Consider the following 12,726-nt stretch of genomic DNA (forward strand, 5'->3'; position numbering starts at 1 on the left):
ACCAGTCCAGTGCATCATGATTGAATCAGCCAATAACATATTACTTAATGGAATTTCTTCCTAGTTACAGCAATAATGGCATCAAAGGAGAGACTCAAAAAATGTTATTTAGCCTGCTCCTACATGCTTCTAAAAAACACCAAAGTATTATCAAGAATGAACTCCCCAAACTCCTCATGCACCACTGTTACAGTATCTTCACTCGGCATTGTGGGACACTGTATTGTCCTCAGTGAAAAGAAAGGCGCACGCTCGTAACTTCTTGTCACTGGAAATTCTTCATCGTCAAATGATAGGTAGTGCTGAATGAGTCTGTCCCAGAGGATTGCTAATCAGTTCTGTAAACAAAATCCCTTTAGCTGCTGGAAGAATTGAGTGCAGTAAGTAATATTAATACAGACTTTCTCTGTTCTAATCAAATTGGACTAAACACCAGTGGGAATCTAACAAAATCATCCAAGAAGATAATCTTCATTTTCTTATTTGCTAGATGCTGCAGGAAGGCACATTTATCTTGTTTACAGTCCCACACCTGCCAGTGACAGACATCTCTTTGGTTCAAGTTAAGTTCGCTCAGCGAATGAATCTTCTTTGGTGCCAGATGTTAGTTTGTCTGATGCACGCAGAAACATTTTGCTGATGGTTGCAACTTATTTTTTTGATTTATCGGTTAATTGGTTGGTCTGTTTAACACCAGAAAATGATCATGACAATCCAAAACTCATATTTAGTTCAATATTATGGAGAATATAAAAGCAGCGGCTCTTCACATTCCAGCAGCTGGTTTGCTTGCCTGCACTAGAGGGTCCTGACTCTGTCCGAGGAACAATGCATAACCATTGTTTTCTTGGTTTCAGTTGCCGTAGAAGTCAATAGGCATCTACTCTAATCAATAAGACACCCCATATGAAGGATGTGGTAGAGAGTCCTTCCCCCACAGTATGCACAAGGACCCTTATCAAAGCCCAATGAATGCCATATTACACACAGCACACAGCAAAGATATCATTGACTGTAATTGTTAATATGCTCCATGTGAAATGTATTCTGTTCTCTTGACCCAGCGCTGAGCTAATTAACTTATTAGGAGCAGAGGGCAGCATAGATTCCTGCATTCAGGGGTCCCTCCAGGAATTAAGTTTAACATCCCTTAGTTAGACCTTCTAACTCTCAGCACTAAGCCTCTCACCTCTCAGCTCAGTGTGCCCACCATCCAATTAAATCCAGAAAGCTGTTTCTACAGCTGAGAGAGAAGGACCAGTGCAACAGCCGTGCTCAGCATGAAGTTGAAATGTTTGACATTTTCACATTGTCCTCATAACAATTACTATTATTTAGGTAAACACTAAGATCTTTTTTTTTGTTTTGTTTTTTTGCATGTGCTCGGTAGGGAGTTTTGGTTATTAGGAGGGTATCTGTGCATGTATTGGTGCAAGAGCTGTTTTGTGTATTCTTGTGACTGTGCCTGTGTCTATTTACATTACTTTGTTTATATGCTTCATTATTCTGTGCAAATTCTCTAATCAGTTTACCCTTAGTCGAGCCTTAGCTTGTCTCTCTCTGTGGGTCACTAATGAGAGTTGCTGTTGGAAGTGCACTTATCAGAGACCCTTTGTCACAGTCAGCGTTTTTCTAACAAGTTTGAATTAAACAACAGTGAATAATTCACAGAAGATGTGTTGTTTCACTTTAGTTATTCCCAACTTGCATGCTGGTAATGAACAATGAAGCAGATTATTGATAGAATATTATGTAGGTTCACCTGACATGCACATCTTGTTAGATTATTTCAATACATTATGCATTACTGCCAGCGAAGGAGCTAAACAGCATGCATATTAAGACTGAGGGAGCCACTGAGGATGCTCCCGCTTTGAATTTCACCAGAGGAAGCTCCACTTGAAGGCAGACACTCATAAACAGCTCAAGTATTTAGAAGTGTGTTTACAATGATTTAAAATTCCTTTGGACACCCCATTCCCACCTCCGCGCACATTTATTCTCACATACAAATATTTAGTCGTCTCTCACCATTTCCATTCCCCCCTCGCTCCCTCTCGGTTCATTTTGCAGCAATAATTTTCTGCTTAGAGGTAAAATTCAGTTGATCCCGGAGAACAGAACATTTCTTGAACTCCTCTGGTCTACCTCTGATGACGTCTATGCGTCTGACTTGCTCAGTAAGGCTTAGGGAGATGATGGTGTAGATCCAGTGCACCCTCTTCCACCCTCTTCCCTCTGGAAACCCCGCTGCAACACAGAGTACAGAGCTAATGACTGATGAGCCCTTTGACACGGAAATGCTTGACATGCTCCTCGGGGTCCGGACTAAAGACTTCCCTAACAAGCTCTCACACACTCACCCAGGGCCATATTAAATCCAAACTTTGGCACCTTTCCTAATTACTGAGAACATACCCAGAGCCAAGAGCCTCTTCCTAACCTGGGCTGAACTTCCCTCTGCAGCGCAGCGTCCCTTGAGTATGGGATGATATATGAAATGCAGAATTCAAATTAGGCTGACGGAGAGCAATTACTGGGGAAGAAAGATCCCTTCGTTTTGGGAGAAAAAAAAAGCATCAAATCCAGATAAAGCGTGCGGGAACGTTTTGTCCACTTCTCATTCATACGTTCTCTATCCACCTTTCTCGTTCTATTTGTTATCCCTCCTTCTTATTCCTCACTGGAACACAGGTCTTAGATAATTTTCTGTTTTTCTCCGTCTGTTTCCTATCTCACAATTTATCTCTATGTTTTTCTTTCTCTGCGTTCCCTTCCCTCTCTTTCTTTCTCTCCCCGTGTGTGCTGTATGTGTGGAAAGAATAAATGGTTATTTCCACCACATTGCCATCAGTGGGGTCTAATTTATGACACCCATAGTGTAGAGAGCCCTATTAAAAGCCTATTTACAGTCAAACGGCAGGCTCACCAAAAGCAATGACGATGCTTTAACTGTTGTTGACATCAACTAAATGTTATGAGGCCACATTTTCCAATGCACACGAGGCAGTCATGATTAAACAGCATAAGACAATTTGGAACACTTCCTGTGAATTCACCTTTTTTTATCCCACAAATTAATTTTCGAGCGTCACATTGCGCTACGTGCACACGTAAAACATCCCTGCACACATTCATAGTTTATTCTGTAGTCAACAAGTACCAAGATATAATGGGAAAAGCACTATTTATGACTTTTCCTGCACTCAGTGACACTGATCGTTCTGTGTTTATTACATCCATTAATCAATCAATGCTCCCACTCGCCCGTCTATCTGTTCGTTCATTCAGTCGGTGCTTCGCTCACTCATTAATGTATAGTACAGCCAGCAAGGTACGTTAATAGGTATGTATAAACTATTGTGATGCTGAGAGCTGTTGATTGCGCTGCTGATGAGCTGGGTTAATTATTATGAGCAAGAGTCGCACATCTTTCCTGAATTAGGCTGGATTAATTGAAAGCTCTCCAGCATGTCTCTGTAAGTGGCTGTCCAATCTGTTAGTCTGTGTCCTCTCATTTCATCTCTCTATCTGTCATGATCAGCTGCTGTAATCAACCGCTCAAGTGTCCTCTCCCCTCTTAAAGCTTTTTCCATTTTTATATGTCTTGTATCATTAGCTTATCAACCCCTTTCTCCTCACATTATAGCAGAATATGTTTGCCGAAAACCTTCTTTGTAATGCACTCGGAAAATCAATTATAACTCTGTAACACAATACCGCACATTTCCCCTCGCAACTCCACGTCCTTGCTTCCTTCCTCGTCCACTCCTGCTCTTGCTATCATCGTGTTTGTGCGTAGGCACGTCGGAGCCATCAAGTGGGCTTTGTGTCTTATATTCGCCCCAGGACATCTTTTCGGGTTGAGCACCAAATTCAATCTCAGCTCCCCAATCACAGGTAGTAAAAACCCGTCCATCGCTGCAGCCTCAAAAGCGGCTTCAGCCCTGCTTGGTCAGATAAATCTTAGTAGCTCATCCTTTTCCTATACTCTTTTCATCCTGGACCCCCCAGTGGCCCACATTAGAGCCTGCAGATGGCCAGGGGAGATTTAGGAGCTGCAATCCATCAATGTAATGTAGCCTGAACCACTGGACAGCCGCCCCGCTAACCTCTCCTCCAGCTGGACCGTGCTGCCCCCCTTCAGGCCCGCTCCAGTCAAGCTTGGCCCACTTTAGTGAAACTTTGGCCCTGCTTCGGCCTCTTCATGCCCAGTGCCAAAGGCGGCTCTTTTTTTTTATTCTCATTGTAATCACAGATCAACTGAGCTGCTCCTCCTTGACAAAGTCAGCTAATTGTCTCATCCTGCCACTACGGTTTCATGTTTGCTACTGTCACATAAGCAAATGATCTGAGTGCAATTCTGTTTGGCTTTTCAGTCACTTACACTAACAAGAGAGAGTTTGTTATGTTGCCAGACATCTGCTGCGCAGCGTTTATCCTCTTCCCTCAGAGAGTGCAAGGATAAACAAGTTTCATTTGATGACACAATGATGTCTTATTTTAATCAGAGTCATAAAAGTTGATGCTCTTATTATTCGAACAAAGGCTCTCCCCGGTGGCATGAGACAAACAATAAAAAAGACAGCGCTAGTTTGAACACCTGCATCCGCTCAGCTCAGGACATGACTCTTAACACCCTGCCTCTTTATCAAACTGCCTGCAACATTTAACCTTGATGCATCTAAATGAAAGCCATGGCCAACAGGAGGCTACATTGGGTATGCTTCCTTCCTACGATGAACACCTTCAGTGGTGCAGAGCTTCGATTTATCTGACGTGATCTGAAACCACAAAATCATTAATTTGGAAGGTTTGCTTACCCCCTCGCTGCTGTGGTGTGATGTGCTCTATGCATCCCCATTTCTAGGATTGATACGTGCGAGGCACAACTTGGAAACAATACAGCATCTCAAGCACACCCCTCTAAAATAAATGGTCTTCTTCCTGCTCCAGGCTGTCTGATAGACACAGAGTGAGATTGGTTCTGCTGAATAAGAGATGAATCTCTCTGGGTGTCACCATGCCGCTACGACCTCTGAAATATCATTATCTACGCGGGAGGGGTGAGGTTAACTTCTCTAATATAGCCTGAATACAAGAGAGGGATGCCACAAGTGAACACAATCCTGCTTTATTATCAGTGTATCTCTGGAAGAGGTGTATTTCTGCACTGCCACTGTGGTATATGCACTACCTCAGAACACACAGACTCACCTAATGACATAATCTGTTTTCCACAAATATGACGTGCAGCCTGAGGGGTAATTGCAATGTTTCAGTTTTTGATTACGCTGACAAAAAAAGGGAACTTAATCCTGTACTTCAACCACCTAATAAGTGGATCATACAGCACAGTGTGGATTACAGCGTGGAATTTTTCTTGTCCTTGAGCGTAGCACATTTTGGGCATACATTAGAGTATTTAGTGTTGCTTCCCACTGACCAGCATTCACATCAATACGCTTTCCTGTTAATATTTTTCCAAGAACTGTTGTTTGCTCTGCATTATTTCCCAAAAACTGATTAAAATATTTAATTTAGTTCATTATAAACCAAATAACAAAAACACCAAAATGAATAATTTTTGTGTTAAATCAAGGTAACTTGCTGCAGCAACTAAGTTGATAATGGACTGATATTATGATGATCACATCGTGGTATTACATGGAAATGAATAATTCATTAACATCTAATTTGGAATCATGACTTAATTCATTCATATTTCACTCAAGGTCTGAAACAGACTGAATCAATAATTCAGATGAGGTGGATGTGGACAAGCTGCGGGCATTCCTCCAGTGGCTTACTGTTGGGTGGAGAAACAAAGAAGCATAGACGATGCTGAAGAGTCTCCTTCAGCCTAACAAGTCTAACATTTGTAATGAACTCCCGTACGGGCAGAGCTGCGAGCGTTATTGTTTTATTTGTTGATGGTACTTTTCAGCTGAGCCAACTGTAAACTATATGAGACGAATGATGTTGAGTCAGAGGATCAAGGGAAAGATTTTATCCATCTGTTGCAACTCTGTTTGATCTAGGTTGTGTTTAAAAACTAGAGATTGCGTATCAGCACTATAAGTTGATAGAGTATTTCAAGTCTATCAATTAACTGTGAGACTGTGAACTATTTTTTCCTTGACCTTGAGTCAATGAGTTATTTCTCTTGTTTGTATCCACTGTCAGGTATGCTCACCGTGGCGCCAAAAGGTTTCCACTGCCTCGATGCCGAGAGAAACTGCAACCCCTGTCTTGATGCGGCCAAAGCCTGCAACCTCAATGGAAGCTGCAAGAGGCAACGCTCTGCCTACATCGCTACCTGCAGCAAGGAGGACCCCAACAAGGGAGAAACCTGCAGCAAGAAGCGCTGCCACAAAGCGCTGAGGTTGTTCCTGGACCGTGTGCCCCCTGAGTTCAGCCACCGGCTGCTCTTCTGCCCCTGCCAGAGTGTGGGTTGCGCAGAACGACGCAGGCAGACAATCGTGCCTGATTGCTCCTATAAAGATAAGGAGAAACCCAACTGTCTGGAGCTACGGAGGGTCTGCCGCCAGGATTCTCTCTGCAGGTGAAAGAAATGGAAATTTGTTGGGGGTGGGAGCTTTTGGGATCTAAAGGGCTATGTGTGTAGTGAGATGAGTGACAGGGCAGAAATGAATTTATGTGCATGCATGTCTGTGTTGTTGTGTTAGTGCATTTTTGTTTTGTTGGTTTGATGGACAGATTTTAGTGCCATGTGTATGAGACGAGCTCCCGCCAAACGCATCTGAAGATTCATTATCATCCTCTTATATTCATGGAAAATGAGAGAAAGGGAAATTGAATCCGTGCGTTAGAGAGAGTTCTTGTTTTGATGGTAATTTCCTCCCTCCCATGGCATCCTAAAGTTATATTGTATACATACTTCTGTGCTGTAACTTTGCCAGTGAAGTAATTAGACTTTCAGGGAAGCTGTGGCTATTAGACAGAGGATGAAGATGTGAGGCTAAGTTGAAGGGACAACGCTCAATTAAGCTGAACAAAACATTAGTGGATCACGGTGGTTGCACGGGGCCTCTATTGGATTCAAGCGGCCGGATTCAATTCACACCTACCCAGCCGTGACATGTTTTCTTGTGTTAGTGCTGCTGAGAGCAGGTGAAACACAGCGGTTGTACTATCAGCCAAATCAGCTGTCAAGATCTTTTTACCCTCCAGGCCATGTGCTGTGTCAGGCCGCACATCCAGCCGGCTGAAGGAGGTACGCTCTGCGTTCATTAGTCTAATAGCATTAAAAATACGGGACATTTGAATAATTCTACGCATTTAAAAGCTCATTTATGAGCCTAATGGAGTTCGACCAAGTGTTAGACCCTTCAAAGTTCACTACTAAAAATAATACTCATGATGTGAGGATTATCAGAACGGGGGAAGTTGTGGCTACTTTTCGGGTCATGACGAGGCAGCTGACACAGTTCATTGGCAATCAATCAAGTGTCTTCACAGAGTTTGTAGATTTAATACTCCGACTTCAGCGGTCATGGACGATGATGGCACCCTCCCTGGTTCGTTAATTGCGCTAACTACCTGAAAATTAGATACCAGCCGCTTCGTCAGAAAAGCACTTTCAATTATTGTCAGTGTTTGTTTTAATGTGAGCGCTTTTGAAAAATTTGGTTGGGTCACTGAAATGAACAATATGACGAATAACAGTCATAAAAAGCCCTAATCTGAGTGCGAGAAAACACTTTTTTGCTTTGTTTTATCACTTGTTGTTGTTTTGCTCTCTTTTGGATTCCTGGAGAGAATCATTTGTTTCTGTGAGAAGTAAGAATGATTTAGGGTCACATGAAATTCAAATTAGTGTTGCTAGCCAAGCACAGCAATACCTTGCGAGAAGCAGGCCTATATCTGCGGTGCATCGCATTCATCCTGTTTCCATAGAGGTTTGCAGCTGTCGAGGGTGAGCGTTAATGGCGAAAACCCAATTCCTCTCCAGCAACACTAAATCCAGCCACCATGCTGCTAAAGTAGAGAAACTCTATCGCCTCTTCTCCGATTTATGATTGTCTTAATAATTACCTCCTTGCCTGCATTGTGTAATCTGTTTTCAGGCTGAGTTGCTTTCTTTGACCTTTGGGCCCTCAGGTGTCCGCTGTGCACCTCCTTCTTGAGAAAGATGAAATAGAACGTTAAAGCTCATTATCTGTGGCTGCGTAATGCCCCGCTGAGGTCAACAGCTCGATGAGCATGCACACACTCGTACAGTGCGGACACACGCTGGCCGACACCGACAACCACTCAGCTATCAAGCACACACACGCTCACGCACAACCACTTTGAGCTCGAATGCGACTCTAATAATCTGCTGTTTGGGTGGTGCCTGCAGTGAGTAAGTGCTGCATTGCAAGAGAATGTCACTACCGTTCAATTAAACTGAGGAGTCATTGGTCAGTGCTGGGCTGACATTGTTCTCTGATTGGTGATTTTATCCTGCCTTGAGGTGTCCACAATCACCGCCATCCTGTGAGATATTCGAAACACGTCCTCTGTCTGTCTGGACGTCCTCTATCTGTTACATGATGTCAGGCGTCCTCACAGGACAGTCCTGTGTCCTGGAGGACCTTGGAAATGCTGATTTCTGACTTCATTTGAGCTCATCATTTATTGGGACGTTGCATGAAGCACTTTGTTTTATTCTTAATTTGTTCTCCATCTTCAGTGTGTTGTACAAGTAAATTGAATTTAAAACTTGTTTGTCATCCTAATGGAGACGAAGTCCACAAATTAGGGTTTGTTTTGCGCAACCTTGGCCATAAACACAAATGGACAACCCTAAAAAGAGCCCTCGCGAAACTTTTTAAGCAGAGAAGTCACAGCACACTCAAGTACAACACCAGAGGAAACTTTCCTTGGCTCGGCTGTCCCCTCTCAGAGATGTGTTGATAAAAGCAGGGGAAGATCATTCAACGACAGCCCTGTCTCCCCTGGGGACACCTGTCCGACTCCAGACAGGGGGAACACAACCAGCCCAAGCCTATTTCATTTTAGCAGAAGGGACAGATTGAGAGAGGAGGACCGAATGGGAGGAGGAAGAGAAGAAGGGAGAGATAATGAGACAGAGAGAGGGAGGAGAGGAAGGGAGGGTCGCAGAATCGATCCGGGCTGTAAAGCTACTGCAGTGGGTTGGAGGTCAGTGGTTTGGTCATACAGCGATGGATTTTTGCAGCAGACTCTGCAGGCCATCTCAAAGACAAGCTCAACTCCCTGCAACACACTCTGATGAAGGAAGGGTCACGGCTCCAAACACGCCCAAGTCAAAACGGATTGAAAAATGTATACTCGCCTATTTCATTATTTATTTCAGACTTTGAAAGGCCAGCAGTTCCTTGCTATACGCCATGAAAAATGCCTTCAAATACTTTCTTTTTTGAGTTTTTACCTTGAGCACATCTGATGCCAGATTGGCTGTGATTTCACCTTTGGAGACTGTTCAGATTGTTCCAGGTGGAGCCCAGAGCTCAATCAAACAAAAATAAATATTTGAAAGGATTTCAAATATATAATTTTGGCCAGAGCTTATGTGGCATATTGTACTGGAAGATTTCATTCTCCTCCTGGTCTCTGCGGAGGCAATTGTTGACATACTCTGGAGATCGAGGGACTGTAGATGGACAGAGAACAAGCATTAAATGGAGCAGCTCTTATTTCTTACACCTGGTTGTACTTCCGCTGCAGTTATTACGTTATTTCTTTCCATAATCCTGCACAAACAGAGAAAAACAGACATTCCTCTGTTTGCTACTGTTCTCCTATTTTCCCCCACTCCCTCTCTTCTCAGCTTCTCCACTCTGTGTTCTCAGGATCCTTCCAATGGATCCAACATCTATTCATATGGGACTGCTGAGTCCACAGAGTGACAATAGGCTATATTTGGAAGCACTGTTTTGGGTAGTGTAGTGCGAGCATGTGTGCATGTATGCAAGTGGAGAAACTCCCTATCCTTTTCCATGTCAGTTCACGCAACACTAGCCTAACCCAAAGAGCATTGAGTTGTATATGTGTACTGTATTGATTGTCTGAGCAATCAATGCAACACTTCTATCTTTGATTTATATCCCTTGGTCTCCAGGCTCACTGGGTGCTCTTTGATTGAGCTCTTTGGCCATTGGTTATCAAAGTGGGAAGCTGAGAGACAATCGATCACTGTGCAGGTAACCTGACCCAGTTTGGGAGATGTACTGTATACCAGGTCTCCTTTGCTTACAGAAAACTCACAGGATACTACACTCTCTCGCTCTTTCACACTGAGACACACACACACACACACACACACACACACACACACACACACACACACACACACACATACACGCACACAGTGCCCTAAATCAACAGTCTGCTCTGTTGTATCTGACAACTCAAGCCTCCACTGAAGGGGAACAGCGCAGGGAGAATGACTGGCCCAGATGGCATTACTCTGTAGCTTCTGAGACGAAGCTGAAAGAAATCAGGATGTTGTTGCACTTTTATCATCAGTTTCTCTCACTTTCTCTCTCTCACATGCACTCTCACACACACACACTTTTGGCTCTTGTACTTGTGACTATCCTCAAAGTATCCTCTGGCCACAAACCCTTCCCTGATCTCCTGTTCACACATACGATGAGTTCTGTATGATATGCTGTGACTTTAATGAGGAACCAAGACTTGACTGTGTGGAAACAGATTTCTCAAATTAACTATTTCATTGTGAGCTTGTATTTTGGCAGCAGAGATGTAAGTGTATAATTGGAGCTGAGTATGTAAATTACATGCTCAACCCAAATAGGCCCCAGGCTATAGACTCATGAGGGGCAACAGACATCGTGCTACTTGGAATCTGTATGTGTGAACAAGGCATTAACTATCACAGCCACATGCCAAAGCTTTTATATTGACTGACTTAGTGCAGATTTATACCTCAATCTAATTCTGTTCTTAGAAGTGAAGGCAAGTCTTGACTTTCAGACACCCAGTTGAAGAAGAAAGGGCTTGTCCTCAAAATGACAGAAGTAAAACAGCACACACACATGCAACAGATTTCCCTCAGCACCCTCTAAAAGTCAGCGCTCAAGGTATTATCTGGACTGTTTCTATCTCTCTGGTCACAATACAAGCAATCAAAGGGAGGCGTCTTTCATGATATTGTAAAGCTCTGGTTTTGCAAGCGAAGCATGTGTCAACTGGTGACCTTTTCTTCATGCATGGTACAGTTTGTCGCAGTGTGCGGCTTTAATCAGGCCTCAGCTTCAGAGGAGACGTGTTCAGCTTGTTGGCTTCACATGAGGGCGGCAAATGGGTTGGAGGGAAAGCAAAAGAGAGAGGAAGAGATGTAATGAGAAGGATGGGGCAGGAGTTGGAAGGAAAGACTTTTGTGCATTTAATTCCAATACATGGATTAGTATATGTCCATTTACCTTCCAAGCTGTAATCTCTAAGGGAACATGGTATAGCGGAAAACTGCGGTCATTACTGTATAGGCCTCATCCTTTCCTTAACAATCTCTTCCTCCAGTGGTACTGTATGCATTATTAATGCAAACATTATCAATAGGAGTTCAGACTTATCTGTAGAAGGGTTAATGTGTGGTTTTCAATCTGTCAATTAGGGCCTGCTCCTTCACTCTTTATCATTCTTACTCTGAACTTCTCCTTGTACTTACAGTAACAATCTTGAAGATCAGTGTTTTGTTCTCTTTGGCGGCACCTGTGGTGAGAAACAGTAATTGCAGGTGTGTTTTTGAATCTCACTTCCCAGAAATCTTTGGATTTTGAAGTTTCATCGTGTGCAGTCGGCGATCTTTTCTTTCTATGTTTGGCCATAGTAACCGTTTACTCGCAGTGCTATCAGAAAGAGGAAGAAAGTGAGTTGAAGAGTGGGTTGGTTGTGTTAGCTCCGGCTAGCCTCTCTGCAGACCTTAGTGATGAAAAACATCTCACTAACTGCGCACATATTGCAATTTTCCTCCCATGAATGTCGCCACAGACACAATGCAAGGGCTTTGATCAGAGGGCCATGGGCTCAGCCACCATGGTGTGAACTCATTGGAAGACAGGTAGTAACTTTTAATTTAACTTCATGAAAATCTTCAAGAATATTGCTTGAAGGAGTCTCACTGACAGCTGCAGCATGTACCTTTCTGTAAACTTCTCCCACGGAATTGTTTGATATGTGACTAATAGCTATTTAATTACCGGTAATAACTGTTCTGCAGCGTGCCGCTAACTCTGCCGTTTTTTCAGGGACAGTTCATCCATTTGTTTGATGTGTACACTTTGTCTGGGGGGTGGCTGTTTGCCTTGTTCGGGGATTATTTAGGGAGTTCAGATAACCTTGAATAATCTACTCACCCTTTACCAAACAGACAGTACTGGGTTTTGTGTCTGCCACGTTTGATTTAGCATTCATCCCAATGACATAACATTCAGTAGGGGGTTGTAAGACATCTGCAGCGGGTGGTGTAGACAGAAGCAGAGACAGCGAGCCAGAGGAAATTGAGAAAGTGAAAGAAACACAGAGTTGTGAGCCAATTTTCTGGTCAACAAACAAGGAACATTGCAATCATGCATAAGTAAGTGTTTCAAAATAAAACACAAAGTGGGTTAATTAAATGAAAATGCAAGTTTAGATTGTTGCTTGTTTTTTTTCTGTTTTTTCTTTACACTTTCTGCTTATTAATGCGGGGGGTGGGGGGGTGGGGGGTGGGGG

At 43.2% G+C, this 12,726-nt stretch overlaps 1 protein-coding gene across 3 annotated transcripts in view; it reads left to right on the forward strand.

Moving 5' to 3' along the window:
• The window catches only part of LOC143321177 (GDNF family receptor alpha-2-like), a 45,046-nt gene that overhangs the window by 16,616 nt on the left and 15,704 nt on the right, over nucleotides 1-12,726 (forward strand). For all 3 annotated transcript variants that reach the window (XM_076731354.1, XM_076731352.1, XM_076731355.1), the window contains one exon: nucleotides 6,187-6,565. In XM_076731354.1, the coding sequence (XP_076587469.1) occupies nucleotides 6,187-6,565 (379 nt within the window). The remainder of the gene's footprint in view (nucleotides 1-6,186; nucleotides 6,566-12,726) is intronic.

The sequence above is a fragment of the Chaetodon auriga genome, chromosome 5 (assembly GCF_051107435.1).
Source record: "Chaetodon auriga isolate fChaAug3 chromosome 5, fChaAug3.hap1, whole genome shotgun sequence".
Lineage (NCBI taxonomy): Eukaryota > Metazoa > Chordata > Actinopteri > Chaetodontiformes > Chaetodontidae > Chaetodon > Chaetodon auriga.